Consider the following 21567-nt stretch of genomic DNA (forward strand, 5'->3'; position numbering starts at 1 on the left):
GGTTTTCGGGTGGTTTTAGAATAACAGATACCCGGGAGTGAGTTACAGACTGGAATCTAATCGAGGGGTCGGGGTGGTTTATATATAGAATAACAGATACCCGGGAGTGAGTTACAGACTGGAATCTAATCGAGGGGTTCAGGGTAGTTTATATATAGAATAACAGATACCCGGGAGTGAGTTACAGACTGGAATCTAATCGAGGGTTTTGGGGTGGTTTTAGAATAACAGATACCCAGGAGTGAGTTACAGACTGGAATCAAATCGAGGGGTCGGGGTGGTTTATATATAGAATAACAGATACCCAGGAGTGAGTTACAGACTGGAATCTAATCGAGGGGTTCAGGGTAGTTTATATATAGAATAACAGATACCCGGGAGTGAGTTACAGACTGGAATCTAATCGAGGGGTCGGGGTGGTTTATATATAGAATAACAGACACCCAGGATTGAGTTACAGACTGGAATCTAATCGAGGGGTTTGGGGTGGTTTATATATAGAATAACAGATACCCGGGTGTGAGTTACAGTATGGAATCTAATCAAGGGGTTCAGGGTAGTTTATATATAGAATAACAGATACCCGGGAGTGAGTAACAGACTGGAATCTAATCGAGGGGTGCGGGGTGGTTTATACATAGAATAACAGATACCCGGGAGTGAGTTACAGACTGGAATCTAATCGAGGGGTTCAGGGTAGTTTATATATAGAATAACAGATACCCGGGAGTGAGTTACAGACTGGAATCTAATCGAGGGGTTTGGGGTGGTTTATATATAGAACAACAGATACCCGGGAGTGAGTTACAGACTGGAATCTAATCGAGGGGTTCAGGGTAGTTTATATATAGAATAACAGATACCCGGGAGTGAGTTACAGACTGGAATCTAATCGAGGGGTCGGGGTGGTTTATATATAGAATAACAGACACCCAGGATTGAGTTACAGACTGGAATCTAATCGAGGGGTTCGGGGTGGTTTATATATAGAATAACAGATACCCGGGAGTGAGTTACAGACTGGAATCTAATCGAGGGGTTCAGGGTGGTTTATATATAGAATAACAGATACCCGAGAGTGAATTACAGACTGGAATCTAATCGAGGGGTTCGGGGTGGTTTATATATAGAATAACAGATACCCGGGAGTGAGTTACAGACTGGAATCTAATCGAGGGGTTCAGGGTGGTTTATATATAGAATAACAGATACCCGAGAGTGAATTACAGACTGGAATCTAATCGAGGGGTTCGGGGTGGTTTATATATAGAATAACAGATACCTGTGAGTGAGTTACAGACTGGAATCTAATCGAGGGGTTCGGGGTGGTTTATATAGAATAACAGATACCCGGGAGTGGGTTACAGACTGGAATCTAATCGAGGGGTTCAGGGTAGTTTATATATAGAATAACAGATACCCGGGAGTGAGTTACAGACTGGAATCTAATCGAGGGTTTTGGGGTGGTTTTAGAATAACAGATCCCCGGGAGTGAGTTACAGACTGGAATCTAATCGAGGGTTTTGGGGTGGTTTTAGAATAACAGATACCCGACTTCCGGGTGCGGCGATGACCAGCTGAGTCGCACGTTTCGGCAGCTCCCTGTGAAACGGACTTTTGGGCTCTTGATAGGAGCCCCAACGGCAATTTTGACGGCTAAAAACACTGTGCCGTAAACCAGAAGGGAATCCCCCCTGGATACGGATGGAAAAAGGAGGAGAGAGTGGCCAGATTGCAGTGGATCCTTTGGAGCAGCGGCAAGGAAGGCAAGCAAAAACCAAGATGGCGTCGGAAGGTGGCAGTTTAACATGGGGCCCTGAACAACAAGAGTTCTTGAAATGCTGTGTGGAAGAGATCAAAAAGGAAATGAAGAAAGAGCTGTTGGCCCCGATACTACAGGCGATCGAAGGGCTAAAGGAGGAACAAAAGACCCAGGAGCGGGAGCTTCGGGTCGTGAAGGCAAAGGCAGCCGAGAATGAGGACGATATACAGGGCCTGGTGGTGAAGACGGAGATGCATGAGGCACATCAGAAACGATGTGTGGAAAGGTTGGAGGCACTGGAAAACAACGCAAGGAGGAACAACCTGAGGATTCTTGGTCTTCCTGAAGGTGTGGAGGGAGCGGACGTCGGGGCATATGTGAGCACGATGCTGCACTCGTTAATGGGAGCGGAGGCCCCGGCGGGTCCGTTGGAGGTGGAGGGAGCATACCAAGTGATGGCGCGAGGACCGAGAGCAGGAGAAATTCCCAGAGCCATAGTGGTGAGATTCCTCCATTTTAAGGATAGAGAAATGGTCCTTAGATGGGCGAAGAAAACTCGGAGCAGTAAATGGGAGAACGCGGTGATCCGCGTTTATCAAGACTGGAGTGCGGAGGTGGCGAGAAGGAGGGCGAGCTTTAATCGGGCCAAGGCGGTGCTTCATAAAAAGAAGATAAAATTTGGAATGCTGCAACCGGCAAGACTGTGGGTCACATATCAAGGGAGGCACCACTACTTTGAGACGGCGGATGAAGCGTGGACTTTTATTGTGGAAGAAAAACTGGAATGAGCGGGTTATTAAAAAGAATGTTCGAACAAAGTGGTGGGGCGAATGTGGGGGGCAAAGAGGGGTTTTATGTACTAATCCTGCGATGTGGTAACTTTTCTCTCTCCCACAGGTGGTGATGGGGGGAGGAGGGGAGATGGAGGAGATGGGGCGTTGGCCATTGGGGGCGGGGCCAAGGGAGAAGCGCGGGCTTGGTTCCCGCGCTATGATAATCATGGCGGGAATAGAGAAGCAGGAAGGAGGGGGCGTCGCACGGTGCGAGCCGAGGTCACGGGGGGAAGCCGAGGTCAGCCAGAGTTTGCTGACTTCTGGGAGCAACATGGGGGGAGTAATTACGCTAGCGGGGGATCTAGCGGGGGGGGGGTGGGAGGGGGGAATTACTGGGTTGCTGCTGCTGGGGAGAGGGGGGAGCTGGTATGGGAGAGGATGGGCGGGGGGGCACCGCCTGGGGGAGATACAGCTGCGTGGGAACCGGGTGAGGAGCTGGAAAAAGGTGATGGCTAATCGACAAGGGGGGGGGGGTAGGAAGCCGCCCAACTCGGCTGATCACGTGGAACGTGAGAGGGCTGAACGGGCCGATAAAGAGGGCACGGGTACTCGCACACCTTAAGAAACTTAAGGCAGATGTGGTTATGTTACAGGAAACGCACCTGAAACTGATAGACCAGGTTAGGCTACGCAAAGGATGGGTGGGGCAGGTGTTCCATTCGGGGCTAGATGCGAAAAACAGGGGGGTGGCTATATTAGTGGGGAAGCGGGTAATGTTCGAGGCAAAGACTATAGTGGCGGATAACGGGGGCAGATACGTGATGGTGAGTGGCAAACTACAGGGGGAGACGGTGGTTTTGGTAAACGTATATGCCCCGAACTGGGATGATGCCAATTTTATGAGGCGGATGCTAGGACGCATTCCGGACCTAGAGATGGGAAAGCTGATAATGGGGGGAGATTTTAATACGGTGTTGGAACCAGGGCTGGATAGGTCGAAGTCCAGGACTGGAAGGAGGCCGGCAGCAGCCAAGGTACTTAAAGATTTTATGGAGCAGATGGGAGGTGTAGACCCGTGGAGATTTAGCAGACCTAGGAGTAAGGAGTTCTCGTTTTTCTCCTATGTCCATAAAGTCTACTCGCGAATAGACTTTTTTGTGCTGGGTAGGGCATTGATCCCGAAGGTGAGGGGAACGGAGTATACGGCTATAGCCATTTCGGATCACGCTCCACACTGGGTGGACTTGGAGATAGGGGAGGAAACAGGAGGGCGCCCACCCTGGAGAATGGACATGGGACTAATGGCAGATGAGGGGGTGTGTCTAAGGGTGAGGGGGTGCATTGAAAAGTACTTGGAACTCAATGATAATGGGGAGGTCCAGGTGGGAGTGATCTAGGAGGCGTTGAAGGCGGTGGTTAGAGGGGAACTGATATCAATAAGGGCACATAAAGGGAAGCAGGAGAGTAAGGAACGGGAGCGGTTGCTGCAAGAACTTTTGAGGGTGGACAGACAATATGCGGAAGCACCGGAGGAGGGACTGTACAGGGAAAGGCAAAGGCTACATGTAGAATTTGACTTGCTGACTACAGGCACTGCAGAGGCACAATGGAGGAAGGCACAGGGTGTACAGTACGAATATGGGGAGAAGGCCTGCAGTTGGTTGCTGGCACACCAATTGAGGAAAAGGGGAGCAGCGAGGGAAATAGGGGGAGTGAGGGATGAGGAAGGAGAGATGGAGCGGGGAGCGGAGAGAGTGAATGGAGTGTTCAAGACATTTTATTAAAAATTATATGAAGCTCAACCCCCGGATGGGAGGGAGAGAATGATGGGCTTCTTGGATCGGCTGGAATTTCCCAAGGTGGAAGAGCAGGAAAGGGTGGGACTGGGAGCACAGATCGAGGTAGAAGAAGTGGTGAAAGGAATTAGGAGCATGCAGGCGGGAAAGGCCCCGGGACCGGATGGATTCCCAGTCGAATTCTATAGAAAATATGTGGACTTGCTCGCCCCGGTACTGACGAGGACCTTTAATGAGGCAAAGGAAAGGGGACAACTGCCCCCGACTATGTCTGAAGCAACGATATCGCTTCTCTTAAAGAAGGAAAAGGACCCGCTACAATGCGGGTCCGATAGACCTATTTCCCTCCTAAATGTAGATGCCAAGGTCCTGGCCAAGGTAATGGCAATGAGAATAGAGGAATGTGTCCCGGGGGTGGTCCACGAGGACCAAACTGGGTTTGTGAAGGGGAGACAGCTGAACACGAATATACGGAGGTTGTTAGGGGTAATGATGATGGCCCCACCAGAGGGAGAAACGGAGATAGTAGTGGCGATGGATGCCGAGAAAGCATTTGATAGAGTGTAGTGGGATTATTTGTGGGAGGTGTTGAGGAGATTTGGTTTTGGAGAGGGGTATGTTAGATGGGTGCAGCTGTTGTATAGGGCCCCGATGGCAAGCGTGGTCACGAATGGACTGGGATCTGCATATTTTCGGCTCCATAGAGGGACAAGGCAGGGATGCCCTCTGTCCCCATTATTGTTTGCACTGGCGATTGAGCCCCTGGCGATAGCGTTGAGGGGTTCCAAGAAGTGGAGGGGAGTACTTAGGGGAGGAGAAGAGCACCGGGTATCTTTGTATGCGGACGATTTGCTACTATACGTGGCGGACCCGGCGGAGGGGATGCCAGAAATAATGCGGATACTTGGGGAGTTTGGGGATTTTTCAGGGTATAAATTGAACATGGGGAAAAGTGAGTTGTTTGTGGTGCATCCAGGGGAGCAGAGTAGAGAAATAGAGGACCTACCGTTGAGGAAGGTAACAGGGGACTTTCGTTACCTGGGGATCCAGATAGCCAAGAATTGGGGCACATTGCACAGGTTAAATTTAACGCGGTTGGTGGAACAAATGGAGGAGGATTTTAAGAGATGGGATATGGTATCCCTGTCACTGGCAGGGAGGGTGCAGGCGGTTAAGATGGTGGTCCTCCCGAGATTCCTCTTTGTGTTTCAGTGCCTCCCGTTGGTGATCACGAAGGCTTTTTTTAAAAGGATTGAAAAGAGCATCATGGGTTTTGTGTGGGCCGGGAAGACCCCGAGAGTGAGGAAGGGATTCTTACAGCGTAGCAGGGATAGGGGGGGGCTGGCACTACCGAGCCTAAGTGAGTATTATTGGGCCGCTAATATTTCAATGGTGAGTAAGTGGATGGGAGAGGAGGAGGGAGCGGCGTGGAAGAGATTAGAGAGGGCGTCCTGTAGGGGGACTAGCCTACAGGCTATGGTGACAGCCCCATTGCCGTTCTCACCGAGGAACTACACCACAAGCCCGGTGGTGGTGGCTACGCTGAAGATTTGGGGACAGTGGAGACGGCATAGGGGAAAGACTGGAGCCTTGGGGGGGTCCCCGATAAGAAACAACCATAGGTTTGCCCCGGGGGGAATGGATGGGGGATATGGAATGTGGCAAAGAGCAGGAATAACGCAACTGAAAGATCTGTTTGTGGATGGGAAGTTCGCGAGTCTGGGAGCGCTGACCGAGAAATATGGGTTGCCCCAAGGGAATGCATTCAGGTATATGCAACTGAGGGCTTTTGCGAGGCAACAGGTGAGGGAATTCCCGCAGCTCCCGACACAAGAGGCGCAGGACAGAGTGATCTCAAAGACATGGGTGGGGGATGGTAAGGTGTCAGATATATATAGGGAAATGAGGGACGAAGGGGAGACTATGGTAGATGAACTAAAAGGGAAATGGGAAGAAGAGCTGGGGGAGGAGATCGAGGAGGGGCTGTGGGCAGATGCCCTAAGCAGGGTAAACTCGTCGTCCTCGTGTGCCAGGCTAAGCCTGATTCAGTTTAAGGTATTACACAGGGCACATATGACTGGAGCACGGCTCAGTAAATTTTTTGGGGTGGAGGATAGGTGTGCGAGGTGCTCGAGAAGCCCAGCGAATCATACCCATATGTTTTGGTCATGCCCGGCACTACAGGGGTTTTGGATGGGGGTGACAAAGGTGCTTTCAAAAGTAGTAGGAGTCCGGGTCGAACCAAGCTGGGGGTTGGCTATATTTGGGGTTGCACAAGAGCCGGGAGTGCAGGAGGCGAGAGAGGCCGATGTTTTGGCCTTTGCGTCCCTAGTAGCCCGGCGCAGGATATTGCTAATGTGGAAAGAAGCCAAGCCCCCGGGGGTGGAGACCTGGATAAATGACATGGCGGGGTTTATAAAGCTAGAGCGGATTAAGTTCGTCCTAAGGGGGTCGGCTCAAGGGTTCACCAGGCGGTGGCAACCGTTCGTCGAATACCTCGCAGAAAGATAGACGGAATGGGAAAAAGAAGGCAGCAGCAGCAGCCCAGGATCGGGGGGGGGGGGGGGGGGGGGTGCGGTGGTGGTGGGGGGGGGGAGGAACCAGAAGGACTCTCAGGGTTGTTAATATATACTGTATAGTATGTATAGGTCGCTGCTACAGATAATTATATATTGGACTGTTAAATTATATTTTTGGAGAGTGTTACTTGTGACAAGGCAGTTGCCAATTAGGGCTAGTTTTCATTTTTGTTATTTATTATTTATTCATTTTTTGTTTATAAAATAGGTCATTGTTATTTGTGTTGTTATAATATTGTGTAAAGGATGCACAATGTAATGTGTTGGTTGACCAAAAATTTTCAATAAAATATTTAATAAAAAAAAAAGAATAACAGATACCCGGGAGTGAGTTACAGACTGGAATCTAATCGAGGGGTTCAGGGTGGTTTATATATAGAATAACAGATACCCGGGAGTGAGTTACAGACTGGAATCTAATCGAGGGGTTTGGGGTGGTTTATATATCGAATAACAGATACCCGGGAGTGGGTTACAGACTGGAATCTAATCGAGGGTTTCGGGGTGGTTTATATATAGAATAACAGATACCCGGGAGTGAGTTACAGACTGGAATCTAATCGAGGGTTTCGGGGTGGTTTATATATAGAATAACAGATACCCGGGAGTGAGTTACAGACTGGAATCTAATCGAGGGGTTTGGGGTGGTTTATATATCGAATAACAGATACCCGGGAGTGGGTTACAGACTGGAATCTAATTGAGGGGTTCGGGGTGGTTTATATATAGAATAACAGTTACCCGGGAGTGAGTTACAGACTGGAATCTAATCGACGGGTTTGGGGTGGTTTATATATAGAATAACAGATACCCGGGAGGGAGTTACAGACTGGAATCTAATCGAGGGGTTCGGGGTGGTTTATATATAGAATAACAGATACCCGGGAGTGAGTTACAGACTGGAATCTAATCGAGGGGTTCGGGGTGGTTTATATATAGAATAACAGATACCCGGGAGTGAGTTACAGACTGGAATCTAATCGAGGGGTTCGGGGTGGTTTATATGTAGAATAACAGATACCCGGGAGTGAGTTACAGACTGGAATCTAATCGAGGGGTTCAGGCGGTTTATATATAGAATAACAGATACCGGGAGTGAGTTACAGACTGGAATCTAATCGAGGGGTTCGAGGTGGTTTATATATAGAATAACAGATACCGGGAGTGAGTTACAGACTGGAATCTAATCGAGGTGTTCGGGGTGGTTTATATATAGAATAACAGATACCGGGAGTGAGTTACAGACTGGAATCTAATCGAGGTGTTCGGGGTGGTTTATATATAGAATAACAGATACCCGGGAGTGAGTTACAGACTGGAATCTAATCGAGGGGTTCAGGGTAGTTTATATAAAGAATAACGGATACCCGGGAGTGAGTTACAGACTGGAATCTAATCGAGGGGTTCAGGGTGGTTTATATATAGAATAACAGATACCCGGGAGTGAGTTACAGACTGGAATCTAATCGAGGGGTTCAGGGTGGTTTATATATAGAATAACAGATACCCGGGAGTGAGTTACAGACTGGAATCCAATCGAGGGGTTCGGGGTGGTTTATATATAGAATAACAGATACCCAGGAGTGAGTTACAGACTGGAATCTGATCGAGGGGTTCAGGGTAGTTTATATATAGAATAACAGATACCCGGGAGTGAGTTACAGACTGGAATCTAATCGAGGGGTTCGGGATGGTTTATTTATAGAATAACAGATACCCGGGAGTGAGTTACAGACTGGAATCTAATCGAGGGGTTCGGGGTGGTTTATATATAGAATAACAGATACCCGGGAGTGAGTTACAGACTGGAATCTAATCGAGGGGTTCGGGGTGGTTTATATGTAGAATAACAGATACCCGGGAGTGAGTTACAGACTGGAATCTAATCGAGGGGTTCGGGCGGTTTATATATAGAATAACAGATACCGGGAGTGAGTTACAGACTGGAATCTAATCGAGGGGTTCGAGGTGGTTTATATATAGAATAACAGGTACCGGGAGTGAGTTACAGACTGGAATCTAATCGAGGTGTTCGGGGTGGTTTATATATAGAATAACAGATACCGGGAGTGAGTTACAGACTGGAATCTAATCGAGGTGTTCGGGGTGGTTTATATATAGAATAACAGATACCGGGAGTGAGTTACAGACTGGAATCTAATCGAGGGGTTCGGGGTGGTTTATATCAAGAATAACAGATACCCGGGAGTGAGTTACAGACTGGAATCTAATCGAGGGGTTCGGGGTGGTTTATTTATAGAATAACAGATACCTGGAGCGAGTTACAGACTGGAATCTAATCGAGGGGTTCGGGGTGGTTTATTTATAGAATAACAGACACCCGGGAGTGAGTTACAGACTGGAATCTAATCGAGAGGTTCAGGGTAGTTTATATAAAGAATAACAGACACCCGGGAGTGAGTTACAGACCGGAATCTAATCGAGGGGTTCGGGGTGGTTTATATATAGAATAACAGATACCCTGGAGTGAGTTACAGACTGGAATCTAATCGAGGGGTTCAGGGTAGTTTATACAAAGAATAACGGATACCCGGGAGTGAGTTACAGACTGGAATCTAATAGAGGGGTTCAGGGTGTGTTCTATATAGAATAACAGATACCCGGGAGTGAGTTACAGACTGGAATCCAATCGAGGGGTTCGGGGTGGTTTATATATAGAATAACAGATACCCGGGAGTGAGTTACAGACTGGAATCTGATCGAGGGGTTCAGGGTAGTTTATATATAGAATAACAGATACCCGGGAGTGAGTTACAGACTGGAATCTAATCGAGGGGTTCGGGATGGTTTATTTATAGAATAACAGATACCCGGGAGCGAGTTACAGACTGGAATCTAATCGAGGGGTTCGGGGTGGTTTATATATAGAATAACAGATACCCGGGAGTGAGTTACAGACTGGAATCTAATCGAGGGGTTCAGGGTGGTTTATTTATAGAATAACAGATACCGGGAGTGAGTTACAGACTGGAATCTAATCGAGGGGTTCGGGATGGTTTATTTATAGAATAACAGATACCCGGGAGTGAGTTACAGACTGGAATCGAATCGAGGGGTTCAGGGTGGTTTATTTATAGAATAACAGATACTGGGAGTGAGTTACAGACTGGAATCTAATCGAGGGGTTCGGGATGGTTTATTTATAGAATAACAGATACCCGGTAGTGAGTTACAGGCTGGAATCTAATCGAGGGGTTCAGGGTAGTTTATATATAGAATAACAGATACCCGGGAGAGAGTTACAGACTGGAATCTAATCGAGGGGTTTGGGGTGGTTTATATATAGAATAACAGATACCCGGGAGTGAGTTACAGACTGGAATCTAATCGAGGGGTTCGGGGTGGTTTATATATACAATAACAGACACCCAGGATTGAGTTACAGACTGGAATCTAATCGAGGGGTTCGGGGTGGTTTATATATAGAATAACAGATACCCGGGAGTGAGTTACAGACTGGAATCTAATTGAGGGGTTCAGGGTGGTTTATATATAGAATAACAGATACCCGGGAGTGAGTTACAGACTGGAATCTAATCGAGGGGTTCAGGGTGGTTTATATATAGAATAACATATACCCGGGAGTGAGTTACAGTCTGGAATCTAATCGAGGGGTTCGTGATGGTTTATATATAGAGTAACAGATACCCGGGAGTAAGTTACAGACTGGAATCTAATCGAGGGGTTCAGGGTGTGTTCTATATAGAATAACAGATACCCGGGAGTGAGTTACAGACTGGAATCTAATCGAGGGGTTTGGGGTGGTTTATATATAGAATAACAGATACCCGGGAGTGAGTTACAGACTGGAATCTAATCGAGGGGTTTGGGGTGGTTTATATATAGAATAACAGACACCCAGGATTGAGTTACAGACTGGAATCTGATCGAGGGGTTCGGGGTGGTTTATATATAGAATAACAGACACCCAGGATTGAGTTACAGACTGGAATCTAATCGAGGGGTTCGGGGTGGTTTATATATGGAATAACAGATACCCGGGAGTGAGTTACAGACTGGAATCTAATCGAGGGGTTCGGGGTGGTTTTTATATAGAATAACAGATACCCGGGAGTGAGTTACAGACTGGAATCTAATCGAGGGGTTCGGGGTGGTTTATTTATAGAATAACAGATACCCGGGAGTGAGTTACAGACTGGAATCTAATCGAGGGGTTCGGGGAGGTTTATATATAGAATAACAGATACCCGGGAGTGAGTTACAGACCGGAATCTAATCGAAGGGTTTGGGGTGGTTTATATATAGAATAACAGATACCCGGGAGTGAGTTACAGACTGGAATCTAATCGAGGGGTTCCGGGTGGTTTATATATAGAATAACAGATACCCGGGAGTGAGTTACAGACTGGAATCTAATCGAATGGGTTCGGGGTGGTTTATTTATAGAATAACAGATACCCGGGAGTGAGTTACAGACTGGAATCTAATCGAGGGGTTCGGGGAGGTTTATATATAGAATAACAGATACCCGGGAGTGAGTTACAGACCGGAATCTAATCGAGGGGTTCAGGGTGGTTTATATATAGAATAACAGATACCCGGGAGTGAGTTACAGACTGGAATCTAATCGAGGGGTTTGGGGTGGTTTATATATAGAATAACAGACACCCAGGATTGAGTTACAGACAGGAATCTAATCGAGGGGTTTGGGGTGGTTTATATATAGAATAACAGATACCCGGGAGTGAGTTACAAACTGGAATCTAATCGAGGGGTTCAGGGTGGTTTATATATAGAATAACAGATACCCGGGAGTGAGTTACAGACTGGAATCTAATCGAGGGGTTCGGGGCGGTTTATATAGAGAATAGCAGATACCCGGGAGTGAGTTACAGACTGGAATCTAATCGAGGGGTTCAGGGTGGTTTATATATAGAATAACAGATACCCGGGAGTGAATTACAGACTGGAATCTAATCGAGGGGTTTGGGATGGTTATATATAGAATAACAGAAACCCGGGTGTGAGTTACAGACTGGAATCTAATCGAGGGTTTCAGGGTGGTTTATATATAGAATAACAGATACCCGGGAGTGAGTTACAGGCTGGAATCTAATCGAGGGGTTCGGGGTGGTTTATATATAGAATAACAGATACCCGGGAGTGAGTTACAGACTGGAATCTAATCGAGGGGTTCAGGGTGGTTTATATTTAGAATAACAGATACCCGGGAGTGAGTTACAGACTGGAATCTAATCGAGGGGTTCGGGGTGGTTTATATATAGAATAACAGATACCCGGGAGTGAGTTACAGACTGGAATCTAATCGAGGGGTTCGGGGTGGTTTATATATAGAATAACAGATACCCGGGAGTGAGTTACAGACTGGAATCTAATCGAGGGGTTCAGGGTGGTTTATATATAGAATAACAGATAACAGGGAGTGAGTTACAGACTGGAATCTAATCGAGGGGTTCAGGGTGGTTTATATAGAGAATAACAGATACGCGGGAGTGAGTTACAGGCTGGAATCTAATCGAGGGGTTCAGGGTGGTTTATATATAGAATAACAGATACCCGGGAGTGAATTACAGACTGGAATCTAATCGAGGGGTTTGGGGTGGTTATATATAGAATAACAGATACGCGGGAGTGAGTTACAGGCTGGAATCTAATCGAGGGGTTCAGGGTGGTTTATATATAGAATAACAGATACCCGGGAGTGAATTACAGACTGGAATCTAATCGAGGGGTTTGGGATGGTTATATATAGAATAACAGAAACCCGGGTGTGAGTTACAGACTGGAATCTAATCGAGGGTTTCAGGGTGGTTTATATATTGAATAACAGATACCCGGGAGTGAGGAACAGACTGGAATCTAATCGAGGTGTTCGGGGTGGTTTATATATAGAATAACAGATACCCGGGAGTGAGTTACAGACTGGAATCTAATCGAGGGGTTCAGGGTGGTTTATATTTCGAATAACAGATACCCGGGAGTGAGTTACAGACTGGAATCTAATCGAGGGGTTCAGGGTGGTTTATATATAGAATAACAGATACCCGGGAGTGAGTTACAGACTGGAATCTAATCGAGGGGTTCAGGGTGGTTTATATATAGAATAACAGATACCCGAGAGTGAGATACAGACTGGAATCTAATCTTTCGGCTGGTTTATATATTGAATGACTTATCAATAGGATTTGATTTCTGAGTATCAAGCAGATTATTTGTAGAACACAGAAATGTACAGCACAGGAACAGGCCCTTCGGCCCTCCAAGCCCGTGTCGACCATGCTGCCCGACTAAACTACAATCTTCTACACTTCCGGGTTCCGTATCCCTCTATTCCCATCCTATTCATGTATTTGTCAAGATGCCCCTTAAACGTCACTGTCGTCCCTGCTTCCACCACCTCCTCCGGCAGCAAAACCTTTGCCAGTGTTTTGAGTTCCGTTGGACAGATTGAACAGATGACTGTGTAAAGCCAGCTTGCCTGTGGAGTGTCAGACACTCACTGCAATGATTTGTGCTCAGGCGCAAGGTGCCTATGTCTCTTTCTCTGGCTGTCTCACATCACCCTCTGCTGTTCTGTTAATCAAAGAGATTTGGAGTCTGTCTCCGAACTTGTTTCCTTTTACATTTCAGTTTGATCCTGGAGTTTGACCTGCTGGTTTTTGCGTTTGGAAGGTTTCCGTCTGTGGTGTTTGTCTGGGGTTGCCTCTTCTTGTACACTCTGATAATCCCATATAAAGCACTGAACATGTGGGGAAGCTGCTATCACCAAGTTAGATATCCTCGTGTCTACACGCTGGCCCTTGGGTTGCTGATTGTGTTCTGCCAAGTGTGTGTCCTCGGAATCTATCCCATCTACGCTGTCATTCATTACCACCTGCCTCCAGCCTCAAGATTCATCGTGATACTTGAACAGGTACAGCCCCCATTTTACAGCTCTGTAAATACTAACTGGACTAGGCTTCCAGGGGCCCAGGCGAATGCTCTGGGGACATGGGTTCAAATCCCCCCACGGCAGCTGGTGGGAATTTAAACTCAATTAATAAATCTGGAATCGAAAGTTAGTCTCAGTAATGGTGACCATGGCAACTATTGTTGATTGTTGTAAAAACCCATCTGGTTCCATGTCCTTTAGGGGAGGAAATCTGCCGTCTTTCCCCGGTCTGGCCTACATGTGACTCCAGACCCACAGCAATGTGGTTGTCTCTTAAATACCCCTCTGAAATGGATCAGTGAGCCACTCGGTTCCAGGGTGATTCGGGATGGACAATCGATGCTGGGCCCAGCCCAGCGAAGCCAACGTCTGGGAATGAATTTTTAATAATTCCTGTAGTTTGTCAATTTAAGATTTGTCAGTAAATCAGGGGTTAGTGTCTCACAAAAACCTACACTCAGTGTATTGAATCACAGCCAGGCACATAGCAGGTACACTCACTCACTCACACAGCCAGATATACACACAGCAGGTACACTCACTCACTCACACAGCCAGATATACACACAGCAGGTACACTCACTCACTCACACACCCAGGCACATAGCAGGTACACTCACTCACACAGCCAGATATACACACAGCAGGTACACTCACTCACTCACACACCCAGGCACAGAGCAGGTACACTCACTCACTCACACAGCCAGATATACACATAGCAGGTACACTCACTCAATCACACAGCCACACACCCAGGCACATAGCAGGTACACTCACTCACTCACACACCCAGGCACATAGCAGGTACACTCACTCACTCACACAGCCAGATATACACACAGCAGGTACACTCACTCACTCACACAGCCACACACCCAGGCACATAGCAGGTACACTCACTCACTCACACACCCAGGCACATAGCAGGTACACTCACTCACTCACACAGCCAGATATACACATAGCAGGTACACTCACTCACACAGCCAGATATACACATAACAGGTACACTCACTCACTCATACAGCCAGATATACACACAGCAGGTACACACACTCACTCACACAGCCAGATATACACATAGCAGGTACACTCACTCACACAGCCACACACCCAGGCACATAGCAGGTACACTCACTCACTCACACAGCCAGATATACACACAGCAGGTACACTCACTCACTCACACAGCCAGATATACACATAGCAGGTACACGCACTCACTCACACAGCCACACACCCAGGCACATAGCAGGTACACTCACTCACTCACACACCCAGGCACATAGCAGGTACACTCACTCACTCACACAGCCAGATATACACATAGCAGGTACACTCACTCACACAGCCAGATATACACATAACAGGTACACTCACTCACTCATACAGCCAGATATACACACAGCAGGTACACACACTCACTCACACAGCCAGATATACACATAGCAGGTACACTCACTCACACAGCCAGATATACACATAACAGGTACACTCACTCACTCATACAGCCAGATATACACACAGCAGGTACACACACTCACTCACACAGCCAGATATACACACAGCAGGTACACTCACTCACTCACACAGCCAGATATACACATAGCAGGTACACGCACTCACTCACACAGCCAGATATACACATAGCAGGTACACTCACTCACACACCCATATACACACACCAACACACACCCAGACACACAGCAGGTACACTCACTCACACAGCCAGATATACACATAGCAGGTACACTCACTCACTCACACACCCAGATATACACACACCAACACACACCCAGGCACACAGCAGGTACACTCACTCACACAGCCAGATATACACATAGCAGGTACACTCACTCACTCACACACCCAGATATACACACACCAACACACACCCAGACACACAGCAGGTACACTCACTCACACAGCCAGATATACACACAGCAGGTACACGCACTCACTCACACAGCCACACACCCAGGCACATAGCAGGTACACTCACTTACTTACACAGCCAGATATACACATAGCAGGTACACGCACTCACTCACACAGCCAGATATACACATAGCAGGTACACTCACTCACACACCCAGATATACACATAGCAGGTACACGCACTCACTCACACAGCCAGATATACACATAGCAGGTACACTCACTCACACACCCAGATATACACATAGCAGGTACACTCACTCACTCACACACCCAGATATACACATAGCAGGTACACGCACTCACTCACACAGCCAGATATACACATAACTGGTACACTCACTCACTCACACAGCCAGATATACACACAGCAGGTACACGCACTCACTCACACACCCAGGCACATAGCAGGTACACTCACTCACTCACACAGCCCGATATACACATAGCAGGTACACTCACTCACTCACACAGCCAGATATACACACACCAACACACACCCAGGCACATAGCAGGTACACTCACTCACTCACACAGGCAGATATACACACACCAACACACACCCAGGCACATAGCAGGTACACTCACTCACTCACACAGCCAGATATACACATAGCAGGTACACACACTCACTCACACACCCAGGCACATAGCAGGTACACTCACTCACTCACACAGCCAGATATACACATAGCAGGTACACGCACTCACTCACACAGCCACACACCCAGGCACATAGCAGGTACACTCACTCACTCACACAGCCAGATATACACATAGCAGGTACACTCACTCACACACCCAGATATACACATAGCAGGTACACGCACTCACTCACACAGCCAGATACACACATAGCAGGTACACTCACTCACACACCCAGATATACACATAGCAGGTACACTCACTCACTCACACACCCAGATATACACATAGCAGGTACACGCACTCACTCACACAGCCAGATATACACATAACAGGTACACTCACTCACTCACACAGCCAGATATACACACAGCAGGTACACGCACTCACTCACACACCCAGGCACATAGCAGGTACACTCACTCACTCACACAGCCCGATATACACATAGCAGGTACACTCACTCACTCACACAGCCAGATATACACACACCAACACACTCCCAGGCACATAGCAGGTACACTCACTCACTCACACAGGCAGATATACACACACCAACACACACCCAGGCACATAGCAGGTACACTCACTCACTCACACAGCCAGATATACACATAGCAGGTACACTCACTCACACACCCAGATATACACATAGCAGGTACACGCACTCACTCACACAGCCAGATATACACATAGCAGGTACACTCACTCACACAGCCAGATATACACACACCAACACACACCCAGGCACATAGCAGGTACACTCACTCACTCACACAGCCAGATATACACATAGCAGGTACACTCACTCACACAGCCAGATATACACATAGCAGGTACACTCACTCACTCACACACCCAGATATACACATAGCAGGTACACGCACTCACTCACACAGCCAGATATACACATAACAGGTACACTCACTCACTCACACAGCCAGATATACACACAGCAGGTACACGCACTCACTCACACACCCAGGCACATAGCAGGTACACTCACTCACTCACACAGCCCGATATACACATAGCAGGTACACTCACTCACTCACACAGCCAGATATACACACACCAACACACACCCAGGCACATAGCAGGTACACTCACTCACTCACACAGCCAGATATACACACACCAACACACACCCAGGCACATAGCAGGTACACTCACTCACTCACACAGCCAGATATACACATAGCAGGTACACTCACTCACTCACACACCCAGATATACACACACCAACACACACCCAGACACACAGCAGGTACACTCACTCACACAGCCAGATATACACATAGCAGGTACACGCACTCACTCACACAGCCAGATATACACATAACAGGTACACTCACTCACTCACACAGCCAGATATACACACACCAACACACACCCAGACACACAGCAGGTACACTCACTCACACAGCCAGATATACACATAACAGGTACACTCACTCACTCACACAGCCAGATATACACACAGCAGGTACACGCACTCACTCACACACCCAGGCACATAGCAGGTACACTCACTCACTCACACAGCCCGATATACACATAGCAGGTACACTCACTCACTCACACAGCCAGATATACACACACCAACACACACCCAGGCACATAGCAGGTACACTCACTCACTCACACAGCCAGATATACACATAGCAGGTACACTCACTCACTCACACAGCCAGATATACACACACCAACACACACCCAGACACACAGCAGGTACACTCACTCACACAGCCAGATATACACATAGCAGGTACACGCACTCACTCACACAGCCAGATATACACATAGCAGGTACACTCACTCACTCACACAGCCCGATATACACACACCAACACACACCCAGACACACAGCAGGTACACTCACTCACACAGCCAGATATACACACAGCAGGTACACTCACTCACTCACACAGCCAGATATACACACACCAACACACACCCAGACACACAGCAGGTACACTCACTCACTCACACAGCCAGATATACACATAGCAGGTACACTCACTCACACACCCAGATATACACACACCAACACACACCCAGGCACATAGCAGGCACACTCACTCACACACCCAGATATACACATAGCAGGTACACTCACTCACTCACACAGCCAGATATACACACACCAACACACACCCAGGCACATAGCAGGTACACTCACTCACTCACACAGCCAGATATACACACAGCAGGTACACTCACTCACTCACACAGCCAGATATACACATAGCAGGTACACGCACTCACTCACACAGCCAGATATACACATAGCAGGTACACTCACTCACTCACACAGCCACACACCCAGGCACATAGCAGGTACACTCACTCACACACACAGCCAGATATACACACACTAACACACACCCAGACACACAGCAGGCACACTCACTCACACACCCAGATATACACATAGCAGGTACACGCACTCACTCACACAGCCAGATATACACATAGCAGGTACACTCACTCACACACCCAGATATACACACACCAACACACACCCAGGCACACAGCAGGTACACTCACTCACACAGCCAGATATACACATAGCAGGTACACTCACTCACACACCCAGATATACACACACCAACACACACCCAGGCACACAGCAGGTACACTCACTCACACAGCCAGATATACACACAGCAGGTACACTCACTCACTCACACACCCAGGCACATAGCAGGTACACTCACTCACTCACACAGCCAGATATACACATAGCAGGTACACTCACTCACACACACACCCAGGCACATAGCAGGTACACTCACACACTCACACAGCCAGATATACACACAGCAGGTACACTCACTCACTCACACAGCCAGATATACACATAGCAGGTACACTCACTCACACAGCCAGATATACACATAGCAGGTACACTCACTCACACACACACCCAGGCACATAGCAGGTACACTCACACACTCACACAGCCAGATATACACACAGCAGGTACACTCACTCACTCACACAGCCAGATATACACATAGCAGGTACACTCACTCACTCACACAGCCAGATATACATTTAGCAGGTACACTCACTCACACACCCAGATATACACATAGTAGGTACACTCACTCACACACCCAGATATACACACACCAACACACACCCAGGCACATAGCAGGTACACTCACTCACACAGCCAGATATACACATAGCAGGTACACTCACTCACTCACACAGCCACACACCCAGGCACATAGCAGGTACACTCACTCACACACACACACAGCCAGATATACACATAGCAGGTACACTCACTCACTCACACACCCAGGCACATAGCAGGTACACTCACTCACTCACACACCCAGGCACATAGCAGGTACACTCACTCACTCACACAGCCAGATATACACATAGCAGGTACACTCACTCACTCACACACCCAGGCACATAGCAGGTACACTCACTCACTCACACACCCAGGCACATAGCAGGTACACTCACTCACTCACACAGCCAGATATACACACAGCAGGTACACTCACTCACTCACACAGCCACACACCCAGGCACATAGCAGGTACACTCACTCACTCACACAGCCAGATATACACATAGCAGGTACACTCACTCACTCACACAGCCAGATATACACATAGCAGGTACACTCACTCACTCACACAGCCACACACCCAGGCACATAGCAGGTACACTCACTCACACACACAGCCAGATATACACATAGCAGGTACACGCACTCACTCACACAGCCAGATATACACATAGCAGGTACACGCACTCACTCACACAGCCAGATATACACATAGCAGGTACACTCACTCACTCACACAGCCACACACCCAGGCACATAGCAGGTACACTCACTCACACACACAGCCAGATATACACATAGCAGGTACACTCACTCACACACACAGCCAGATATACACATAGCAGGTACACGCACTCACTCACTCAGCCAGATATACACATAGCAGGTACACTCACTCACTCACACAGCCAGATATACACATAGCAGGTACACTCACTCACTCACACAGCCAGATATACACTTAGCAGGTACACTCACTCACTCACACAGCCAGATATACACTTAGCAGGTACACTCACTCACACACCCAGATATACACACACCCAGGCACATAGCAGGCACACTCACTCACACACACAGCCAGATATACACATAGCAGGTACACTCACTCACACACACAGCCAGATATACACACACCAACACACACCCAGGCACATAGCAGGTACACTCACTCACACACACAGCCAGATATACACATACAGCTACACCCACTCACACAGCCAGATATACACATAACAGGTACACTCACTCACACACACAGCCAGATATACACATAGCAGGTACACTCACTCACACAGCCAGATATACACATAGCAGGTACACTCACTCACACACCCAGATATACACATAGCAGGTACACGCACTCACTCACACAGCCAGATATACACACACCCAGACACACAGCAGGTACACTCACTCACTCACACAGCCAGATATACACACACCAACACACACCCAGACACACAGCAGGTACACTCACTCACTCACACAGCCAGATATACACACACCAACACACACCCAGACACACAGCAGGTACACTCACTCACTCACACAGCCCGATATACACATAGCAGGTACACTCACTCACTCACACAGCCAGATATACACACACCAACACACACAGCAGGTACACTCACTCACACAGCCCGATATACACATAGCAGGTACATTCACTCACTCACACAGCCAGATATACACATAGCAGGTACACACACTCACTCACACACCCAGATATACACATAGCAGGTACACGCACTCACTCATACAGCCCGATATACACACACCAACACACACCCAGACACACAGCAGGTACACTCACTCACACAGCCAGATATACACATAGCAGGTACACGCACTCACTCACACACCCAGATATACACATAGCAGGTACACTCACTCACTCACACAGCCAGATATACACACACCAACACACACCCAGACACACAGCAGGTACACACACTCACTCACACACCCACACACACAGATATACACACCCACACAAACCCACACACATAGCAGGTACACACTCACTCACACACC

At 47.9% G+C, this 21567-nt stretch overlaps 1 protein-coding gene across 2 annotated transcripts in view; it reads left to right on the plus strand.

Moving 5' to 3' along the window:
- Window positions 1–21567, plus strand: part of LOC140405531 (sterol O-acyltransferase 2-like) — a 172601-nt gene that overhangs the window by 100369 nt on the left and 50665 nt on the right. For both annotated transcript variants that reach the window (XM_072494088.1, XM_072494087.1), the window contains exon 7: window positions 13544–13826. In XM_072494088.1, coding sequence (XP_072350189.1) covers window positions 13544–13826 — 283 coding nt within the window. The remainder of the gene's footprint in view (window positions 1–13543; window positions 13827–21567) is intronic.

This window comes from Scyliorhinus torazame, chromosome X (assembly GCF_047496885.1).
Source record: "Scyliorhinus torazame isolate Kashiwa2021f chromosome X, sScyTor2.1, whole genome shotgun sequence".
Classification (NCBI taxonomy): Eukaryota; Metazoa; Chordata; class Chondrichthyes; order Carcharhiniformes; family Scyliorhinidae; genus Scyliorhinus; species Scyliorhinus torazame.